Source organism: Balaenoptera borealis (genome assembly GCF_965194805.1).
Source record: "Balaenoptera borealis genome assembly, chromosome: 17".
In the NCBI taxonomy this organism is placed as follows: domain Eukaryota; kingdom Metazoa; phylum Chordata; class Mammalia; order Artiodactyla; family Balaenopteridae; genus Balaenoptera; species Balaenoptera borealis.
The window spans coordinates 50,469,994-50,493,155 of NC_138876.1; the positions used below are offsets into that span (position 1 = coordinate 50,469,994).

The 23,162-nt window shown below is 39.7% G+C and overlaps 2 protein-coding genes across 5 annotated transcripts in view; both read right to left on the minus strand.

The window, feature by feature from the left end:
- RIPK2 (receptor interacting serine/threonine kinase 2) overlaps window positions 1-23,162 on the minus strand; it is a 64,285-nt gene that overhangs the window by 17,918 nt on the left and 23,205 nt on the right. For 3 of the 4 annotated variants that reach the window (XM_082363497.1, XM_082363499.1, XM_082363498.1), the window contains 5 exons: window positions 20,811-20,894; window positions 19,610-19,703; window positions 17,882-18,037; window positions 16,932-17,308; window positions 10,482-15,511 (listed from right to left, as the gene is read on the minus strand). In XM_082363497.1, coding sequence (XP_082219623.1) covers window positions 16,971-17,308; window positions 17,882-18,037; window positions 19,610-19,703; window positions 20,811-20,894 — 672 coding nt within the window. In that variant the 3' untranslated portion in view covers window positions 10,482-15,511; window positions 16,932-16,970. Of the gene's footprint in view, window positions 1-9,547; window positions 15,512-16,931; window positions 17,309-17,881; window positions 18,038-19,609; window positions 19,704-20,810; window positions 20,895-23,162 lie in introns of those variants that run through there. The other variant, XM_082363496.1, reaches the window with a different exon arrangement.
- LOC309614813 (zinc finger protein 576-like) lies at window positions 15,583-16,455 on the minus strand. Its single transcript, XM_082363683.1, has one exon. The coding sequence runs from the start codon at window positions 16,404-16,406 to the stop codon at window positions 15,894-15,896; it is 513 nt and encodes a 170-aa protein (XP_082219809.1). The 5' UTR covers window positions 16,407-16,455; the 3' UTR covers window positions 15,583-15,893.

Consider the following 23,162-nt stretch of genomic DNA (forward strand, 5'->3'; position numbering starts at 1 on the left):
TGTCCATTGGTGAAAGTGGGGTGTTAAAGTCCCCTACTATGATTGTGTTGCTGTCGATTTCCCCTTTTATGGCTGTTAGTACTTGCCTTATGTATTGAGGTGCTCCTATGTTGGGTGCATAAATATTTACAATTGTTATACCTTCCTCTTGGATCGATCCCTTGATCATTATATAGTGTCCTTCTTTGTCTCTTGTAATAGTCTTTATTTTAAAGTCTATTTTGTCTGATATGAGAATTGCTACTCCAGCTTTCTTTTGATTTCCATTTGCATGGAATATCTTTTTCCATCCCCTCACTTTCAGTCTGTATGTGTCTCTAGGTCTGAAGTGGGTCTCTTGTAGACAGCATATATATGGGTCTTGTTTTTGTATCCATTCAGCCAGCCTGTGTCTTTTGGGGGGAGCATTTAATCCATTCACGTTTAAGGTAATTATCGATATGTATGTTCCTATTCCCATTTTCTTAAATGTTTTGGGTTTGTTATTGTAGGTGTTTTCCTTCTCTTGTGTTTCTTGCCTAGAGAAGTTCCTTTAGCATTTGTTGTAAAGCTGGTTTGGTAGTGCTGAACTCTCTCAGCTTTTGCTTGTCTGTAAAGGTTTTAATTTCTCCATCACATTTGAATGAGATCCTTGCTGGGTAGAGTAGTCTTGGTTGTAGGTTCTTCTCCTTCATGACTTTAAGTATATCCTGCCACTCCCTTCTGGCTTGCAGAGTTTCTGCTGAAAGATCAGATGTTAACCTTATGGGGATTCCCTTGTGTGTTATTTGTTTTTTTTCCCTTGCTGCCTTTAATATGTTTTCCTTATATTTAATTTTTGACAGTTTGATTAATATGTGTCTTGGCGTGTTTCTCCTTGGGTTTATCCTGTATGGGACTCTCTGTGCTTCCAGGACTTGATTAACTATTTCCTTTCCCATATTAGGGAAGTTTTCAACTATAATCTCTTCAAATATTTTCTCAGTCCCTTTCTTTTTCTCTTCTTCTTCTGGGACCCCTATAATTCGAATGTTGGTGCGTTTAATGCTGTCCCAGAGGTCTCTGAGACTGTCCTCAGTTCTTTTCATTCTTTTTTCTTTATCCTGCTCTGCAGTAGTTATTTCCACCATTTTATCTTCCAGGTCACTTATCCTTTCTTCTGCCTCAGTTATTCTGCTATTGATCCCATCTAGAGTATTTTTAATTTCATTTATTGTGTTTTTCATCATTGCTTGATTCCTCTTTAGTTCTTCTACGTCCTTGTTAAATGCTTCTTGCATTTTGTCTATTCTATTTCCAAGATTTTGGATCATCCTTACTATCATTATTCTGAATTCTTTTTCAGGTAGACTACCTATTTCCTCTTCATTTGTTAAGTCTAGTGTGTTTTGACCCTGCTCCTTCATCTGCTGTGTGTTTTTCTGTCGTCTCATTTTGCTTATCTTACTGTGTTTGGGGTCTCCTTATCACAAGTTGCAGGTTTGTAGTTCCCGTTGTTTTTGGTATCTGTCCCCAGTGGCTAAGGTTGGTTCAGTGGGTTGTGTAGACTTCCTGGTGGAGGGAACTAGTGCCTGAGCTCTGGTGGATGAGGCTGGATCTTGTCTTTCTGGTGGGCACGTCCACATCTGGTGGTGTATTTTGGGTTGTCTGTGGCCTTATTATGATTTTAGGCAGCCTCTCTGCTAATGGATGAGGCTGTGTTCCTGTCTTGCTAGTTGTTTGGCATAGGGTGTTCAGCACTGTAGCTTGCTGGTCATTGAGTGATGCTGGGTCTTGATGTTGAGATGGAGATCTCTGAGAGATTTTTGCCGTTTGGTATTACGTGGAGCTGGGAGGTCTCTTGTGGACCAGTGTCCTGAAGTTGGCTCTCCCACCTCCGAGGTACGGCCCTGATGCCTGGCTGAAGCACCAAGAGCCTTTCGTCCACACGGCTCAGAATAAAAGGGAGAAAAAATAGAAAGAAAGAAAGAAAGGAAGGAAGGAAGGAAGGAAGGAAGGAAGGAAGGAAGGAAAGAAAGAAAGAAAGAAAGAAAGGAAAGAAAGAAAGAAGCTATAATATAGTGAAGTAAAATAAAGCTATTGTAAAGCAAAGCTATACAGACAAAATCTCCCCCAGAAGCATATACATATACACTCACAAAAAAAAAAGGAAAAGGGGAAAAATTAATATATCCTGCTCCCAAAGTCCACCTCCTGAATTTGGGATGATTCGTTGTCTATTCAGGTATTCAACAGATGCAGGCACATCAAGTTGTTTGTGGAGTTTTAATCCGCTTCTTCTGAGGCTGCTGGGACAGATTTCCCCTCCTCTTCTCTGTTCGCACAGCTCCTGGGGATCAGCTTTGGATTTGGACCCGCCTCTGCGTGTAGGTCGCCTGAGGGCGTCTGTTCCCCGCCCAGACAGGACGGGGTTAAAGGAGCAGCTGCTTCGGGGACTCTGGCTCACCCAAGCCGCGGGGAGGGGGGGGTACAGAGGAGGCGGGGCGAGCCTGCGGCGTCAGAGGCCGGCGTGTCGTTGCAGCAGCCTGAGGCGCGCAGTGCGTTCTCCCGGGGGATGTTGTCCCTGGATCACGGGACCCTGGCAGTGGCGGGCTGCACGGGCTCCCGGGAGGGGCGGTGTGGAGAGTGACCTGTGCTCGCACACAGGCTTCTTGGAGGCGGCAGCAGCAGCCCCAGCGTCTCACGCCCGTCTCTGGGGTCCGCGCTGATAGCTGCGGCTCGCGCCTGTTTCTGGAGTTCATTTAGGCGGCGCTCTGAATCCCCTCTCCTTGCGCGCCGCGAAACAAAGAGGCAAGAAAAACTCTCTTGCCTCTTCGGCAGCTGCAGACTTTTTCCCGGTCTCCCTCCCAGCCAGCTGTGGTGCGCTAACCCCTTCAGGCTGTGTTCACGCCGCCAACCCCAGTCCTCTCCCTGCGATCCGACCGAAGCCCGAGCCTCCGCTCCCAGCCCCGCCCGCCCCGGCGGGGGAGCAGACAAGCCTCTCGGGCTGGTGAGCGCTGCTCGGCGCCGAGCCTCTGTGCGGGAGTCTCTCCGTTTTTCCCTCTGCGCCCCTGTTGCTATGGGATCCGCGCTGTTAGCTGCAGCTCGCGCCCGTCTCTGAAGTTCGTTTAGGCGGCGCTCTGAATCCCCTCTCCTCGCGCACCAGGAAACAGGGAAGAAAAAGTCTCTTGCCTCTTCGGCAGCTGCAGACTTTTTCCCGGACTCCCTCCCGGCTAGCTGTGGTGCACTAATCCCTTCAGGCTGTGTTCACGCCGCCAACCCCAGTCCTCTCCCTGCGACCAAAGCCCGAGCCTCAGCTCCCAGCCCCGCCCACCCCGGCGGCTGAGCAGACAAGCCTCTCGGGCTGGTGAGTGCTGGTCAGCGCCGAGCCTCCGTGCGGGAAGTGCGGGAATCTCTCCGCTTTGCCCTCCGCACCTCTGTGGCTGCGCTCTCCTCCGTGGCTCCGAAGCTTCCCCCCTCTGCCACCTGCAGTCTCTGCCCGCGAAGGGGCTCCTAGTGCGTGGAAATCTTTCCTCCTTCACAGCTCCCTCCCACTGGTGCAGGTGCCGTCCCTATTCTTTTGTCTCTGTTATTTCTTTTTTCTTTTGCCCTACCCAAGTACGGGGGGAGTTTCTTGCCTTTTGGGAGGTCTGACGTTTTCTGCCAGCGTTCAGTGGGTGTTCTGTAGGAGCAGTTCCACGTGTAGATGTATTTCTACTGTATCTGTGGGAAGGAAGGTGATCTCCGCGTCTTACTCTTCCGCCATCTTCTCTCCTCCAGGAATTTTATTTTTAAGGAAAATCCGGGTTTTGGGGAAAAAAAAAAAAAAGGTCCAGTGGAGAGTGAGAGAAATGACAGGAGGTAGTTTGGGAAGTAGGCTCTATGAAAGATGGGAAGTGCAATTTTAGAGAAGAAACACATTTCTGAAACTAATGAGTTGCTTGTGAGAATGGATAAACATGGAAGTTTTCTGATTCTCCTGTTCTCCTAATTGGTCCTAATTTTTCTTCATAAATTAGGAAATTAAGTATTTGACTGAGGGGGCTGAGGGTGGGCAGAGGATTAATGACAAAGGAGGGAAATACAAACCACCCCCTACTGCTTGGTACTGCTGATGCAACACCTTAGTCTTTCATAATTATGTCAATTTCTTTAGTATAACTTTCAGCATAATTTAGTCTTGCATTTTGTCTTGTCCCACATCAGCTCTGTTTTTCTACTGTCATAATTCGTTTGTCCCTTCTGAAGTTCTTCCTTAAAGAGCTGAGTTGCAGATTCTAATCCACTGATCTGATTATCATGTTTAACGTGAAGTGATCTTTCCAAAATGCAAAATATAACTAAAATTGTTTTAGGAATTCAAGTTGGATGAAAAAATAGTAAAAATTTTAAATTAAACCTCAGTTCTGAGAATACATTCTGAAGACAAGTGTGGCAATCAGACATAAGGAAAACAGATCTGTGAACCAAAGAGAAATTATTTTATGCACAATTCTATCCTGTTTCTTTTTAAAAATTTCTTTCTATTGAAGTATAGTTGATCTACAATATTGTGTTATTTTCAGGTGTACAGCAAAGTGATTCAGTTATATATATATATATTTATATATATATGTGTTTTTGATTATTTTCCATTATAGGTTATTACAAGATATTGAATATAGTTCCCTGTGCTATACAGTAAATCCTTGTTGTTTATTTTATATATGGTATTGTGTGTCTGTTAATCCCATACTCCTAATTTATCTCTCCTCCACTTCCCCTTTGGTAACCATAAATTTGTTTTCTATGTCTGTGAGTCTGTTTCTGTTTTGTAAATAAGTTCATTTGCACTATTTTTTAGATTCCACTTATAAGTGCTATCATATACTATTATTTATCTTTTCTGTCTGATTTACTTCACTTAATATGATAATCCCTAGGTCCATCCATGTTGCTGCAAATGGCATTATTTCATTCTTTTTTATGAGTAATATTTCACCATATATATGCCACATCTTCTTTATCCACTCATCTGTTGATGGACACTTAAGTTGTTTCCATGTCTTGGCTATTGTAAATAGTGCTGCTATGAACATTGGGGTGTATGTAACTTTTTGATTTAGAGTTCTTGTCTTTTCCAGATATATGCCCAGGAGTGGGATTGCTGGATCATATGTAACTCTATTTTTAGTTTTTTAAGGAACCTCCATACTGTTTTCCATAGTGGCTACACCAATTTACATTCCCACCAACAGTGTAGGAGGGTTCTCTTTTTTTCCACACCCTCTCCAGCATTTATTATTTGTAGACTTTTTGATGATGGCCATTCTGACCTGTGTGAGGTGGTACCTCATTGTAGTCTTGATTTGCATTTCTTTAGTAATTAGTGATGTTGTGCTTCTTTTCATGTGCCTGATGGGCATCTGTACATCTTCTTTGGAGAAATGTCTATTTAGGTCTTCTGCCCATTTTTTGATTGGGTTGTTTGTTTTTTTTTATTGAGTCATATGAGCTGTTTGCATATATTGGAAATTAAGCCCTTGTCAGTCACACAATTTGCAAATATTTTCTCCCAATCCATAGGCTTTCTCTTCATTTTGTTTATGGTTTCCTTTGCTGTGCAAAAGCTTGTAAGTTTGATTAAGTCCCATTTGTTTATTTTTGCTTTTATTTATTTTGCTTTGGGAGACTGACCTAAGAAAATATTGCTACAATTTATGTCAGAGAATGTTTTGCCTATGTTCTCTTCTAGGAGTTTTACAGTGTCATGTCTTATATTTAAGTCTTTAAGCCATTTTGAGTTTATTTTTGTATATGGTTTGAGGGAGTGCTCTTACTTCATTGATTTACATGTGGCTGTCCAGCTTTCCCAACACCACTTGCTGCAGAGACTGTCTTTTCTTCATTGTGTATTCTTGCCTCTTTTGTCAAATATTAACTGACTGTAGGTGTGTGTGTTTATTTCTGGGCTCTCTATTCTGTTCCATTGACCCATATGTCTGTTTTTGTGCCAATACCATGCTGTTTTGATTACTGTAGTTTTGTAGTATTGTTTGACATCTGGAAAGGTTATGCTTTCAGCTTTGTTCTTTTTCCTCAAAATTACTTTTGCAATTCTGGGTCTTTTGTGGTTCCATCTAAGTTCTAGGATAATTTGTTCTAGTTCTGTGAAAAATGTCATGGGTAATTTGATAGAGATCACATTAAATCTGTATATTGCTTTGGGTGGTATGGCCATTTAAACTATATTAATTCTTCCAATCCAAGAACATGGTATATCTTTCCATTTGCTTGAATCATCTTTAATTTCCTTTATCAATGTTTTATAGTTCTCAGTGTATAAGCCTTTCACCTCCTTGGTTAGGTTTATTCTTAGGTATTTTATTTTTTGATGAATTGTGGAGATTTTCCCCTTTCCTATAGATTCTTGCTTTTTTCTATTTAGAGAAGACCATTCAATATTTCCTTTAGGATAGGTTTAGTATTGCTTTATTCTTTAAGTTTTTGCCTCTCTGAGAAATTCTTTGTGTCTCCTTCTATCCTAAATGATAATCTTGCTGGATAGAGTACAGTATTCTAGGTTGCAGATTTTTCCCTTTCAAGACTTTGAATATATTTTGCCACTCCCTTTTGGCCTACCAAGTTTCTGGAGAGAAATCAGCTGATAGCCTTATGGGGGCTCCCTTGTAACTGACTCTTTGTTTTTCCCTTGCTGCCTTCAGAATCCTCTTTTTCATCTTTAACTTTTGCCATTTTAATTATGATATGTCTTAGAGTAGATCTGTTTGGGTTCATCTTGTTTGGGACCCTCTGTGCTTTCTGTACCTGAATATCTGTTTCCTTTTTTAGGTTTGAGAAGTTTTCAGCCATAATTTCTTCAAATACAGTTTTGATCCCCTTTTCTCTCTCTTCTCCTTCTGGGATTCCTATTATGTGTAGGTTGACGTGTTTTACTTATCCCATAGATCTCATATGTTGCTTTCATTTTTAAAATTTGTCTTTCTGCCTGCTATTCTGATTTGATGATTTCCCTTAGCCTATCTTCCAGATCACTTACTCATTCTTCTGCATTATTTAGTTTGCTATTTATTGCCTTCAGCTCAGTTTTCATCTCAGCAATTGAGTTGTTTAATTTTGATTAGTTCCTCTTTAAAGTTTCTAACTCCTTGTTACAGTGATCTGCATTTCTATTGATAGTCTTTTCTTAATTCCTTCAGCATTTTTATTACCACCTATTTGAACTTGGGGTCTCGTAGACTGGAGAGGTCTGTTTCACTGTTTGTTCTTTCAGAGGATTTCTCTTGTTCTTTTAATTGGGAGTAGTTCCTCTGCTTCTTCATTTTACTTATATTGCTCTGACTCTATGAATTTAAGAGAAACAGTTATCTACTATGGTCTTGAAGGGCTGTTTTTATGTGGGAGCAACCTCTGTAGACTGTATGAGTCCAATATTTTGGTGTGAGGTCTGTTTTTAGCGTGGATGCTTGCCACATCTTTCCTCAGGGTGTGCTGGCCCTTGTCCCGTTGATAGAAGGTGTGACTGGTGCCATGGTGACCAGTGCCTGCAATGGATGTAGCGCAGGGCCTCCTCTTTGCTTTGTGGTTGTCACAGTCTCCCCAGTTGTTGGAGTAGAAGCCTCCAGATAGAGTTCTAAGCTGTGGTGTGATGTAGACAGGACTGGAGGGCTCCCTCTGGGAAAGGAGCTGCTGTGTGTTCTCTCCAGGAGCTGTTTGCTAGTAAGTGTGACTCTGTGATGCCGCCTGCCACCTGGTGTGCACGCCAACAAAGATCACCATTGCTGGCACTGTTGTCCGTGGCCACCTCCACTGGGGGAGTGCCAGTAATTGGCTTGGAGGTCCTTTAGGCAGGCATGTGCACTCACAGAGCCACTGGCATGAAAACCTGCAGAAGCTGGTCCCTGTGCCCACTGTGGGAGTGCCAGTAATCGGCTCAGATTTCAGTCTGCCTCCATGTGTTCACACCCACAAAGTTGACAAAACCTGCTGTGACTGGCACCCCGCTTCACTGTGAGCAAGCTGATAATGAGGCTGCTATGGTGAACCCACGCCCCACCCCTCCCTTCCTGTGTTGACAATGGGGCTCCTATAGCAGACCTATGCTCTGTCCTGTGCACAACCCAGGTTGCAGCTGGGCCACACTCCAGGCCCTTAGGCTGTTTCTGTGCAGCCAAACTGAGTCCCCTCCCTGGATCTGTCTGCTGAAGCCTGAATATCAGCACTGAGTAGCTGTGCACGTCAGCAGGTGCGCCTCTGGGGCAGGGAAGTGTGGCGATGTGTCACGGACTGTCTGTGCTGGTCTCTCTTTATCTTGCAGGGCTGTAAGCCAGCTCTGCACTCTCCTCTTGAGCTTCTGAAGCTCCCTATCTGTCCTACCAGACTTCCCAGCCAGTGAAGGAGGTTCCCAGGGTGAGGGAATCTTTCTTCTTTCACAGTTCCCTCCCAGGCGTGCAGGTCTCATCTTGAGTCCTCTTCTCCCTTTTCCCTTCATTCTGCCTGGTTATGTGGCAGTCTTACTTGTAGCTTAGGTTGTATGAGATTTTCTGCAAGCTTTCAGTAGGTATTCTGCGAGAATTGTTCCACATGTAGATGTATTTTTGATGTATTTGGGGGAGGAGGCAAGTTCCATATCACTCTACTCTGCCATCTTGATCCCCTCCTCTATGTGTTTCTTAAAACAGAGGGTCTCAAACTATAGCATGCATAATGGCCTGGAGAGTTTGTTAAAACAGATTCCTGGACTCACTACCAGAGATTGATTCAAAAGGTCTGTTAGGGGCCATGAGTTTGCATTTCTAACAAGCTCCAGGTGATGCTAATGCAGCTGCTCTGTGGACTACTCTGCGTAGCACTGCCTTAACATACAGTGCAAAGAATGCATTAGCATTACCTATTACTATCTAGTTAAAAAGTAGATTATTATAAAATTTTAGGCCCCTTCTTAGAGTGATTGAATCTTAGTCATTTTCTTATTAATTCTATTGTTCACATTCATGTATACCACCTATAATTTAGTACTTCATATTTTTTTATTTAAATATTATAAAATGAAAATTTTATATAAGTAGAAAACCAGTACCACTTGTTATATGTAATTTTCAAATGAAATATGATTTTTAAAATTATAAAAATTCCTACTATTTTTCCTGAAGCCTAGTCTCTTTTTGTTAACAATAAAGGATGATAGCACAACTGTAACATTCTGCTTTACTTAACTAGATGACTCGATAAAGAATTACAAAGAAATTCCTCTGTGACTCAAATGTTAATTTAGTGCTGTTTGTCTGGGTACTACCTAAAACAATCCCATTTACTACCAGCTGTATTCACATTACATCCTGGGAAATGTGATTTCAAGGAAACATCTTCCTCCTCCCTTCTCCTGCTTTCATTCCACTGAACCATTCATTAAAGAGATATTTAGAAAGTGTCTACGCCAGGCCCTGTTCTATACTGACAGGTCATACTCAGAATACCTTGTTGCACCTTCCCCTAAACATCACTGTGTTATCAATTACTGGTATAATGAACATTGGTTGCTGAGACTGTAACAATTCTACTAATGGCTGAGAGCTCATTGTAGATTCACCTTGATCCTTGTCATCATCTTCTTCATTGTACATTGTTGTTATTTGTGCAGAAAAAGTTTGCAGAGCTGCAATGATGGATGACTGCATCTGTGCCTCCCTAAGTTATGGAAGAAAGTGGTTGGTATGCATGGAGCCATAAGCATACAGACTGATTGGAAATCTTGAGTTTTTAGATCTACGCAGAAAATGAAAAAAAAAAAAAAAAGGGCAAAGTTCACTTTATCAATCCAGGTACCACATCATCAAATGATAAAAGTCAATTTGAAACCATCAAGATTCAAAATACTTAAAAAGTTGTATAGAGAAACGGGTAAAGCCTCCAAAAGATTTTTCCTCCCATTTCCCAAAATAATCTTTATCCAAACACTTAAAAAAATAAGATATAATAAAAGATAATTCATATGCTTAGTTTCCAACTTTCCCTAGTAATTTCCATATTTCTCAGAGACACAGTAATGAGGCACCACAGGTCCAGCTCCAAAATGGAGATTAAAATACTTATTTTAATAAAATATTTAATTGCCTCAATGCCATCTAGTTAGTTTACTCATTTTTTCTTTTTTCAAACTGTGGGTCATACTGTATATCCCAACTTGAAAACTTGTACTTTCAAATTTATCTTGTATCACACTTTTTGCTGACACTGCTAATAAACATTTTCAGAAAAGGGCTATTACTGCTTGTAAGTTTTCACATTAGTGACATAACACACTAAACAAAAAAAGAACTCACACTGTATATTACTGGTGTGAAAGAGTTAAGAAAATGAAAAAGGCATCCCTGATAATATTATGTGGCAATGAAAATGAATGAGTTAAGCTTATATGTGATCTGGAAGGCTGCACATGATGTACTATTAAGCACAAAAATCAGGTTGCAGTATGATGTGTTATAAGGATGATAATATTAGAAAAGATCCATACCCAAATGGGCATATATTTATTTATTTATTAACCTTAATTAAAAAAAATTGAAGTATAGTTGATTTACAATGTTGTGTTCATTTCTGCTGCACAGTAAAGTGACTCAGTCATACATATATATACATTCTCTTTTTTAAATATTCTTTTCCATTATGGTTTATCATAGGATTTTTTTTTTTTCTTTTTAAAATCTTTATTGGAGAATAATTGTTTTACAATGGTGTGTTAGTTTCTGCTGTATAACAAAGTGAATCAGCTATATATATATACAATTATCTGGATTTCTCCTCCCACTTGCGTCTCCTTCCCACTCTCCCTATCTCACCCCTCTAGGTGGACACAAAGCACCGAGCTGATCTCCCTGTGCCATGTGGCTGCTGCCCACTAGCTATTTTACATTTGTGAGTATATATAAGCCCATGCCACTCTCTCACTTTGTCCCAGCTTACCCTTCACTCTCCCATGTCCTCAAGTCCATTCTCTACATCTGTGTCTTTATTCCTGTCTTCCCCTAGGTTTTTCAGAACCCCCCCCCCCCTTTTTTTTTTAGATTTCATATATGTGTTAGCGTACGGTATTTATTTTCTCTTTCTGACTTACTTCACTCTGTATGACAGTCTCTAGGTCCACCCACCACACTGCAAATAACTCAATTTCATTTCTTTTTATGGCTGAGTAATATTCCATTGTATATATGTGTCACATCTTCTTTATCCACTCATCTGTTGATGGACACTTAGTTTGCTTCCATGTGCTGGCTATTGTATATAGTGATGCAATGAACATTGTGGTACATGACTCTTTTTGAATTATGGTTTTCTCAGGGTTTATACCCAGTAGTGGGATTGCTGGGTCATATGGTAGTTCTATTTTTAGTTTTTAAAGGAACCTCCATACAGCTCTCCATCGTGGCTGTATGAATTTACATTCCCATGAACAGTGCAAGAGGGTTCCCATTTCTCCACACCCTCTCCAGCATTTACTGTTTGTAGATTTTTTGATGATGGCCATTCTGATTGGTGTGAGGTGATACCTCATTATAGTTTTGATTTGCGTGTCTCTAATGATTAGTGATGTTGAGCATCCTTTCATGTGTTTGTTGGCAATCTGTATATCTTCTTTGGAGAAATGTCTATTTAAGTCTTCTATTTTTGGATTGGGTTGTTTTTTTGATATTGAGCTGCATGAGCTGCGTGTATATTTTGGAGATTAACCCTTTGTCAGTTGCTTTGTTTGCAAATATTTTTTCCCATTCTGAGGATTGTCTTTTCATCTTTTTTATGGTTTTATTTGCTGTGCTAAACCTTTCAAGTTTCATTACGTTCCATTTAATATTGTTTTTATTTCCATTTCTCTAGGACGTGGGTCAAAAAGGATCTTGCTGTGATTTATGTCATAGAGTGTTCTGCCTATGTTTTCCTCTAAGAGTTTTTTAGTGTCTGGCCTTACATTTATGACTTTGATCCATTTTGAGTTTATATTTATGTATGGTGTTAGGAAGTGTTCTGATTTCATTCTTTTACATGTAGCTGTCCAGTTTTCCCAGCACCACTTACTGAAGAGGCTGTCTTTTCTCCATTGTATATGCTTGCCTCCTTTATCGAAGATAAGGTGACCATATGTGTGTGGGTTTATCTCTGGGCTTTCTATCCTGTTCCATTGATCTTTCTTGTTTTTGTGCCAGTACCAAACTGTCTTGATTACTGTAGCTTTGTAATATAGTCTGAAGTCAGGGAGCCTGTTTCCTCCAGCTCCGTTTTTGTAGCTAGCCTATATACGGGTCTTTTTGTATCCTTTCAGCCAGTCTATGTCTTTTGTTTGGAGCATTTAATTCATTTACATTTAAGGTAGTTATTGATATGTATGTTCCTATAACCATTTTCTTAATTGTTTTGGGTTTGTTATTGTAGGTCTTTTCCTTCTTTGTGTTTCCTGCCTAGAGAAGTTCCTTTAGCATTTGTTGTAAAGCTGGTTCGGTGGTGCTGAATTCTCTTAGCTTTTGTCTGTAAGGGTGTTAATTTCTCTGTTGAATCTGAGTGAGATCCTTGCTGGGTAGAGTAATCTTGGGTGTAGGTTTTTCCCTTTCATCACTTTAAATATGTCCTGCCACTCCCTTCTGGCTTGCAGAGTTTCTGCTGAAAGATAAACTGTTAGTCTTATGGAGATTCTCTTGTATGTTATTTGTTGCTTTTCCCTTGCTGCTTTTAAAATTTGTCCTTTTTAATTTTTGATAGTTTGATTATTATGTGTCTTGGAGTGTTTCTCCTTGGATTTATCCTGTATGGGAGTCACTGTACTTCCTGGACTTGATTGACTATTTCCTTTCCCACATTAGGGAAGTTTTCAACTATAATCTCTTCAAATATTTTCTCAATCCCTTTTTTAATCTTTTTCTTCTTCTGGGATCCCTATAATTCGGATGTTAGTGTGTCTAATGTTGTCCCAGAGGTCTCTGAGACTGTCCTCAATTCTTTTTATTCTTTTTTTATTCTGCTCTGCGGTAGTTATTTCCACTATTTTATCTTCCAGGTCACTTGTCTGTTCTTCTGCCTCAGTTATTCTGCTATTGATTCCTTCTAGAGAATTTTTAATTTTGTTTTTGTTCATCAGTGTTTGTTTGCTCTTTAGTTCTTCTAGGTCCTTGTTAAACGTTTCTTGTATTTTCTCCATTCTATTTCCAAGATTTTGGATCACCTTTACTATCATTATTCTGAATTCTTTTTCAAGTAGGCTGCCCGTTTCCTCTTCAGTTGTTTGGTCTGGTGTGTTTTTACCTTGCTCCTTCATCTGCTGTGTATTTCTCTGTCTTCTCATTTTGCTTAACTTACTGTGTTTGGGGCCTCCTTTTCACAGGCTGCAGGTTCGTAGTTTCCATTGCTTTTGTTTCTTCTCCCAGTGGCTAAGGTTGGTTCAGTGGGTTGTGTAGGCTTCCTGGTGGAGAGGACTAGTGCCTGTGTTCTAGTGGATGAGACTGGATCTTGTCTTTGGTGGGCAGGACTGCGTCCAGTGGTGTGTTTTGGGATGTCTGTGAACTATGATTTTAGGCAGCCTCTCTGCTAATGGGTGCTTGTGTTCTTGTCTTGCTAGTTGTTTGGCATAGGGTGTGCAGCACTGTAGCTTGCTGGTTGTTGAGTCGAGCTGGGTCTTAGCATTGCGATGGAGAGCTCTGTGAGAGCTTTCACCATTTCATATGACGTGGGGGTGGGAGGCCTCTGGTGGACCAATGTCCTGAACTCGGCTCTCCCAGCTCAGAGGCTCAGGCCTGACACCCGGCCAGAGGACCAAGACCCTGTCAGCCACTTGACTCAGAAGAAAAGGGAGAATAAAAAAGAAAGAAAGAAAAAAATAAAATAAAGTAAAATAAAATAATTAGAAAAAATTAAAAAACAATTTTTTTAAATAAAAAAAAAAAAGTACTAAAAAAAGGGACAAGCAAACCAAAAGCAAATCCACCAATGCTAAAAGCCTAAAAACTATCCGAAAAAAAGAAACAAAACAAAAAAACCAAAAAAATGGACAGACAGAATTCTAGGACAAATGGTAAAAGTAAAGGTATACAGACAAAATCACACAAAGAAGCATACACATACACACTCACAAAAAGAGAAAAAGGAAAAAATACATATAAAAAAAAAAGAAGAGAGCAGCCAAATCAATAAACAAATCTACCAATGATAATAAGCTCTAACTACTAAACTAAAATAAACATAAAACCAGAAACAAATTAGATGCAGAAAGCAAACACCACATCTACAGTTGCTCCCAAAGTCTACCGCCACAATTTTGGGATGATTTGTTGTCTGTTGAGGTATTCCACAGATGCAGGGCATTCAAGTTGATTGTGGAGATTTAATCCACTGCTCCTGAGGCTGCTGGGACAGATTTCCTTTTCTCTTCTTTGTTTGCACAGCTCCTGAGGTTCAGCTTTGGATTTGGCCCCGCCTCTGCATGTAGGTCACCTGAGGGTGTCTGTTCCCTGCCCAGATAGGGCGGGGTTAAAGGAGCAGCTGATTAGGGGGCTCTGGCTCACTCAGGCCGGGAGGGAGGGATGGGTACGGAATGCGGGGCGAGCCTGACTGTCAGGTTGCAACAGCCTGAGGCGCGCTGTGTGTTCTCCTGGGGAAGTTGTCCCTGGATCACGGGACCCTGTCAGTGGCGGGCTGCATAGGCTCCGGGAGAGGAGGTGTGGATGGTGACCTCTGCTTGCACACAGGCTTCTTGGTGGCTGCAGCAGCAACCTTAGTGTCTCATGCCCGCCTTTGGTGTCCACACTGGTAGCTGTGGTTCATGCCTGTCTCTGGAGCTCATTTAGACGGTGCTCTGAATCCCCTCTCCTCGCACACCCTGAAACAATGGTCTCTTGCCTCTTAGGCAGGTCCAGACTTTTTCCCGGACTCCCTCCCAGATAGTTGTGGATCACTAGCCCCCTTCAGGCTGTGTTCACACAAGCAACCCCAGTCTTCTCCCCGGGATCTGACCTCCAAAGCCTGAGCCTCAGCTCCCAGCCCCCACCTGCCCCAGCGGGTGAGCAGACAAGCCTCTCTGGCTGGTGAGTGCTGGTAGGCACTGATCCTCTGTGTGGGAATATCTCCACTTTGCCCTCGGACCCCTGCTGCTGTGCTCTCTTCCATGGCCCTGAAGCTTCCCCACTGCCCACCCCCCATCTCCGCCAGTGAAGGGGCTTCCTAGTGTGTGGAAACTTTTCCTCCTTCACAGCTCCCTCTCAGAGGGGCAGGTCCCCTCCCTATTCTTTTGTATCTGTTTTTCCTTTTTCCCTACCCAGGTACGTGGGGAGTTTCTTGCCTTTTGGGAAGTCTGAGGTCTTCCGCCAGTGTTCAGTAGGTGTTCTGCAGGAGTTGTTCCACATGTAGATGTATTTTTGATGTATTTGTGGGGAGGAAGGTGATCTCCACGTCTTACTCCTCCACCATCTTGAAGGTCCCCCCCGGGCATATACTTTAAATATGAGCAGGAAGAAAGGGATAGAACGATACACATCATGCTGTTAACTTTGGTTGTTACCTTGGTTGTTAGTTGAGGCTAGAAATAGAAGTAGAAACACATGTTGAAGGATTTTTTCTTTATACACTTTGTATTGCTTATCTTTTTTTTTTTTTTTTGTGATTTCAAACTATTTAATTGGGAACGAGGAAGATACAAATAACAAATTTCCCTCTTTCTTGTTGATTTCATTTTTTTAAACAAAAGATCTCACTATTGTTTGATTTTACTGTTTCCCTGAAGGCTTTTGTTTCTTCCAAAGACGGACGCTCTAAATGAGCATCTTCTGGGTCCTATTGATCAGGAGTCCTTTGCCTTTCTAGGGAGGAAAGTAAATCCCTCCAAGGCTCCCATCCCATATCAGACGGGGGTCCCACCAGCCACAGAGCTTCCATTGCCCTAGGGAGGGCTGGACCAACACTCAGAGCTCCCCCCGGGCATGCCGGATGTAGTGCTGATGCAGCCCTGCTTCCTGGGCAAAGTCCTGCCCGCACTCAGTGCAGGCGAAGGGGCCAGGAAGGGGGTGGGCCTCGTGCGCCTGGCGATGCCGCCTCAGAGAAGCGGCCTGCCCAAAGGTCTTGCCACAGTCAGGACAGGGGAAGGTGGGTGGGGTGGTGGTGGGCACAGCCGGCTGGGAGGGCCTGGCCGCTGGACCGTGGCTGCGCTGGTGGGTGATCAGGGCCTTGGAGGAGGGGAAGGAGCGGGCGCACGTGAAGCAGATGAAGAGGACCCCCTGCAGCTTCTGGGCCACGAAGTCCGCTGGGTGCTCCCGCTTCATGTGACGCTCCTGGAACTTGGAGTCTGCGAAGGTGATGAGGCAGCGGGTGCACTGCAGGGCCCCCAAGTGGCAGATGTCACCTCCCGGACTTTGGGGACGTCTCTCCTTGGACGAATCCTGCTGCTCCATGGCCTCTTTGGGGTGCCGGTCCTCCATGGTGACTGAGACCCCTCTAGAGCCCCCGCTTCCCACGCGCGCTTTCAGCCGCTGTGACCCGCTGCCCCAAGCACTGCCCTCGGCTCCCTCCTGAGGCCGGTAGCTCAGGCCTCTGCTTTTGTATTGCTTATCTTTGAAACAATTTTCTAAAGAACTCAATAAATAATATTTAAAAGTTTCTTTGATTTAAGTCTTCAGAAAGTCAAGCATCTTAAACAATAAATAATCCACAAAGAAAGTATATGTGAAAATGGTTTACATGAGAAACACATGAAACCTGAAGACACTGTTTTGTACAATAAAAATATAATTATTACATTGAAAAAATAGCTTCAATTAACCAGAGACAAAAAGAATTGAACTATGCAGCAAAAATCAAACTTTCTACTGTATTAATTTTAAAAATACTATAATGTCTTGGAAGGAGACTAATATTTATCTGAAGAAGAAATTTCATTAAAGTTTCTAATATTCATATGAATCTCATAAAAACAACATTATCAAGGCAAAAGAAATATAAAATACCCTTTTATGCACTGACTTTTCTTCTTGAAAAAGAGTTACTTATAGGCTTTTATTGTGAAATAAATTTAAAGATGGAGATTGAGAAACCACAAGTATTTCTGGGTAAGGCTGAAGACCCATTTGCTTGTTATCTTTCAATTTTTGTACTATAACTTTGGCAAATTCTTCTCCTTGGATGTCACTAGTATCCAATAATTGTCTGACTTTTGAGGTCCTTGTAGGTTTGGTACTAATGAGTTCATAGTCCTCCTTCATGATCAAATCCCTGGACAGGAGGGCATCTAGAGATTGGTTAAGGCAGGCTTCAGTCATTTGGTTCACAATATCTTCCCTTTTACTCTGGATCCACTGTTGGGTTATACCAGGCTGAAATCGCTCTGTAGAAAAGCAAGGGATGACAAGTAAGAAGGTGGGGACAGATATATAGCTATGAGTAAAATTAGATGAAAAACAAAATAATAAGGCATAAAACCTAACTTTACTATGATTGTGCTCATATGGAACACCAGTATTTTGAGGGATGCTATTTATTTTCAAGAAACATTCAGATATTTGGGTTATCTCTTCCCTTTCCCTCCAAGAAAAAGCACTGCATTTTTATACACTATAAATCATGGGGGCAAATGTCACTTTTTCTCAGGTTTTTTTTTAAACATAAAGAATACTTGCATATTTGATAAACAAAAATATATTTACCTTTAGTAACATATTAAGTCACACCTCCTCTTAGCACTCCCTCCCTAGATAGATGGTCATGGAATACCACTTTGGCCTATTATTACATATCAACACTCATGTCTTCGGGGATTGGAAGTGCTTTCCTACTTATGGTATGTATATATCATACTAAAGAAATAAAGACAAATAAAACATCATATAGCAGATCTACTGAACATATGGTTGTGAGATAAATGGCATCATTTACAAAGTGTCTCATAGTACATATTTACCTGAATTTCCCTCAGCTGAGAGTGGATTTATTATTGCTAAAGAGCATGGAGCAGCCCTGTGATCACAGAATGTTGCTCTTTGAGCCACAGAAATGTTACTGTCACAACTGTGATTTACTGGACATTGACGCATCACAGAAAAGTCTTGAGTTTTTCCTATAAAACACAACATTTTCATTAAGGGTAGAATATTCCTTAGCTACTCCTATTAGCTAAAATATGAACATCCAGGTCATAGAGAGGGTAGTATTCAGTGTCTCTTAATTTTTCACTGCATAAGCTGGTTCATAAACCTAATTCCACAAGTAAATATTTTTTGGAACAAAAAGGTTTATGCTTAATGTTTTTACCATATTTCTGTCTTATGTAAATTATAAATCATAGAATTTTACTTCTTCGTGTGGTACCGTATTTTTTCTTCTGTGTCATCTTCCTCCTTCTGCACTTCAAATGTGTCCTCTAAATTTACATATGATGTGTCTTTTTACACTCTCCTTTGGTAAACTTATTCAACCTCAGGGCCTCAATTGTCACCTCCCTTCCCAAATCCATGTAATTAAATTTTCTGTCTTCAGTGAACCTTACATTTTCAACAGCTCAAATTAAAAAAGAAAAAAAATTAAAAACTTAATTATTCATCTTAACTTTAAAACCTGTTTCAACTCCTATTTCTGTTAATAGCACCAATGTTCTTCCAGCTAAACTTGTTCAGCTTTATCTTGTTTTCTCTCTTCCTTCCTGCAAGTGAAAAGTGTGTCCTCTGTAACATCTCTCACACTATTCTCTCCTTCACACTCTGGAGCAGGTCTCATAATCTCTCATCTGTAGTACGATAATAGACCAATAGTCTCCTAACTGGTCTCCCCACCTTGAATCTCCTTTTCCCTTCCAAAATATCCTACATATTCCAGCCAGGATAAATATTCCTAAAGCAAAAAATTTTATCATGTCACACCCTTGCTCAAAAATTTGCAGTAATTGCTCCCTACCCAAGCAAAAGAGCCTGAATGGCTTAGCATAGTATTAGAATTCATCATGATATGACTCCACCCTCCTGATCTTTTATCACCTTTCATTAACCCTCTTCACCAGCTAAACCCAACTACTCACTGTTCTCTGTTTTCTTGCTTCTTTGCCTCTATGCTGTTCCTTTTGCCTGGAATGCCCATCCTTTATAACTATAGGTCCAACCTTCAGCCAGAAATAATTTCTTCATGATGATAACATGGTGTAGTAGTGACATGAAAATATTTATCAAAAAGACCTGGCTTCGAATCTTGGATTTGCCAGCTACTAACTATGTGATCCAGAAGTCTTGATCTTAAGAATCTGTAAAATGAGGAATATCTCCCTCACAAGGTTGTTGTGACAGTACTTTGTAAAAAATGTTACTCTTCCACTATACTACCATAGTTCTATATCCCTATATCTTTTACAATACATTGCTCTTTGTCTAATATTATGGTGACTTAGAAACATTTCTCCTGTTTCTTATAAGAGAGTTTTAAAAATATCTTTCTGTAGTGTCTAACATAATGCTTTTAATACTTAAATAATTTGTTTAACATCCCACTACTATTTTCACATCTTTAGACTGTCACTTTTAAAAATTGAGTTATAAATGCAAATGAAAGACATGTTCCATACAAACCAAGACTGCTTGCTAGAATATGATCTTGAAAGAAAACTGAAAACTTGCAAGTAATACTGACTGAAAAATTTACATACTAGATAAAAAATCATTGTCTTGAGGAGCTGACAGGGACCTTGAAGTTCCAGGAGAAACACTAGTTTTATGGAGCTGAGAGGATCCACATGATTCCTAAAATAAATAGAAGATAAATGACTTAGGTTAATGAAAAATCATTTTAAAAGTTATACAGCTTTAATTTCTAAACAGTTCCTGCTTTTGGCTTATTATAAACAAAGAATCAAAACTAATACAAATTACACTTTACAAAATTAAACACATATGTGAAGTAACAAAAAAAGTGAACTTGATTTCTTTATCAGGTCAATTGGATGGGTGGGGCAATAGTTAAATATATTAGAAATCATTATTTTTTCAATATTTTGTACATAATCTCAGAGACTCTGTCCAGCTCATGAGAAATTTGAGATCTGCAACTCTGATTACCTACTGATTTAGAGCACATGCCTATTCTCAATGCCTCAGGTTCCTTCAACATGGAGGAGTGGGAATCCATGGAAAAAGTAATATAGAAGTTGGATCCAATCCTAGCTCTGTCATGGAATTACTACCTAAGCTTCGACAAGGCATTTAAATAATTTGGCTCTCAGGTTCTTTTTCTGTGTATTTATCTAAAAATGAGCATGTATGGGCTCAAAGATCCAGTGATGAGATAGTGAATATAAAGGTGATTCAAAGACTACATACTGTGTTTTAAGATTCATTTTGAAGGTATTATTACTTTTCTGAATCTGTAAAGAGAACATATCTTATATATTCTTAAAAGAAATCATTAATATGAAATAATTCTGAATGAATGCTACTAAAGAAATCCTTCTTTTTGGATAGCCACACAAATGACATTTTCTTTCTATTAATCATTGTAAGAGGTTAAGAACAAGGCAGGTATTATAGCTTTTTTACATTTGAATAAGAAGGTATAAATATAGTGGCAGAACTGTACCAATGATTTGTCTATGTACTACCCTGGAACACCATCCATTACATAAAACAAGGACAGGGACAGAAGTCAATGCCCAAGAAAGAAAGGACTGTGATTTGATGAGATGAACAATGAACTAAGAATCAGAAGAGCTGGATTTCAAATTGGAGATTCCCATTCTAAAATCCTAAAACCTCCCTGGACTTTAGCTTCCCATCTATAAAAGACTGAGATAGACTAAATGATTTCTCATATTCTGCTCACATTTTGAGTTTAATCAACATAATTATTTTTACCTCCTGTGGACCATAATTTACAGGTATGTTTGGAGATAACTCCATTTTCTTCTTGTCACATAAGTGAATGGTACTTGAAGCACTCTGCAATAAGAATGAATATATGTACTTGAATTAGAGATAATTAGAAAATTATATGAGTAAAATACAATCTACTTAACATATTTTGTATGTTTATACAAAATCAATAGAAAGAAAATCTCAATCAGTTGAGAATATAATATCTAACTTAAAGGTAGAGATAGTGTAGAATAGGGGAAATAACTTTAGAGACACAGTCTTTGAATCCTGCCTCATATTAACTGGTAACCTTGAGCAAATTCATCCTTTAAAATGGAATAATATCTACATGCAGGATCATTCTAGAGATTGAGATAATGAATATAAAGTATCTGGTTCAAACTAGGTACTTAATATATTTCAATGTGTGTGTGTATCTATCTATCCATAATTATTAAGCATTTACTATAACTTAGGCACCATGATTCTAAGTACTATTATTATTTTCATTTTATAGATAAGAAATTGAGGGCTGGACTAATTAAAGGAGGCAGAGTGCCCTAATGGAACAATGGGGGCCAATGAGATCTGGTTTAGATCCCAGGATACCTGTTTGACTTTGGGCATGAGACTTAAACTTAGTTTACTTATCTGTAAACTGGAGATGAGAATACATATTTTGCAGGATCACTGTAAGAAGGATTATAATATATGCAGAGGCCCTAAGATTACTTTGTAAGCATTCAATAAATGGTAGCTATTAAACAGATGATTTATTTAAACACTATGCCTTTGTACTAAAATTGTTTAGTGATTCACTCCTGTCTCTTTAAGCCAGACTTGGATTAGCTGCCATCACTATTGAGTGATTTAAAAACAAAACCATTAGTCTGCTTTTCTTCCCCAAACCAACATAACGTCAAATGCTCTACAGAACTTTAGAAATTGGTGGGATCCACACCCAGCCCTTCATTATTCATACTCAACAACTGTCTGCTCCATAACATGTCTAAGAAGTTTTAGGAGAAAAAAACTACTATTCATCTATGTATATAATCTATGGGGCATAGTACTTTACACACAGCAGTCCAGTGAACATTTGTTAAATACATTTTTATATGAACCTTTAAAATTCATCTTTGGATCCATTTCTGTTATATAAATTTCTTCTGTTCTTTTAAATTTATTAAAATATTTCTTGTTATACAGTATCATTAATTACTAACATCACTTTTCATAACCGATCAGTTAATGATAATTCAAATTATTTATGAACTAGTGAGTCAGTCCCTAGAAAGAAATAAAATGACATATCAAAGAAAAACTTTTTTTGATTCAGTTTTTACTGCTCAAGACATAAGAGATACTATCTGTGAAAACATGAATTATAGGAGCCAGTTCAAAGAACTGAAAAAAATGTAGGAAACTCAAACAAAACAAGTCACCCTAAACTGTGATCTTTGTTTTCAGAAATTTCTTTATGAAAAATCTTATTATCTTAATAAATTTGTATTCTACCCTTGGCCCTGCCATTAGTTAGCTGTGTAGAGTGTTATGTGACTTACTTCCCTATACCTCAGTTATCTCATCTATAAAATGGAGATGATATTCTTTCCCTAACAGTTTTACAGAATTAACACAAGGATTTAAAAAAAAAAGAAAAAAATAACAACAACTCTGAGTGAAAACAATACAGCAACTTTAAAACAGTGACCAAAGAAAGTAATGCTATTAAATGATACTCAAGTATTTAAAAATATACACGAAATTACTTTATTTAAGAAGCAAAATTTCTCCCCCAAATTAACAGTTTTAAATATAGATCCTAGTATTTAAGTTGGTTGGGGACAAAAAAAGGAACTGAATTGGTTCTCTTCCAGTTCAGTTTCTTAGAACCAAGAAAACAGACGCTTCTATCCACCTTTGCTTGGCAGAAGAGGAGAAAGTTGTGAAGAGAGAAAAGGGAACTGAAAAGACAAAGCAAAAATAAATGTTAACAGAAGTTTGTATCTACTAAGAAGTGGAGAGATTGGAATGTTCTGGAAAAGACTACCTACTCAGAAGCGGAGAAGTCAATGAAAACTTATCAAAGGATTAAAGCAGAGTTCCTCCTCAGTTCCTTAAAAAACTCAGGCACTAATATTGCCACCATCAATTTTAAGTTTGGTTAAGGGCAGTTGTTTCCTTTATGCACTTCCCTTTTAAACCAAAGATTATGTTAACAGATACAGCAAACTGCAAGAGGCAAGCAATGTCATTTAGTGATAAATCAATTGTAGATTATGCCTGTTCACAACCTAAGAGATTGGCTAATAACTGATGGTTTTTATTATCATATCTCAAATGCAACTT

What these genes read in the sequence shown, in the direction of transcription:
- LOC309614813 (XM_082363683.1), bottom strand. Translation starts at nt 16,406, where the DNA reads ATGGAGGACCGGCACCCCAAAGAGGCCATGGAGCAGCAGGATTCGTCC.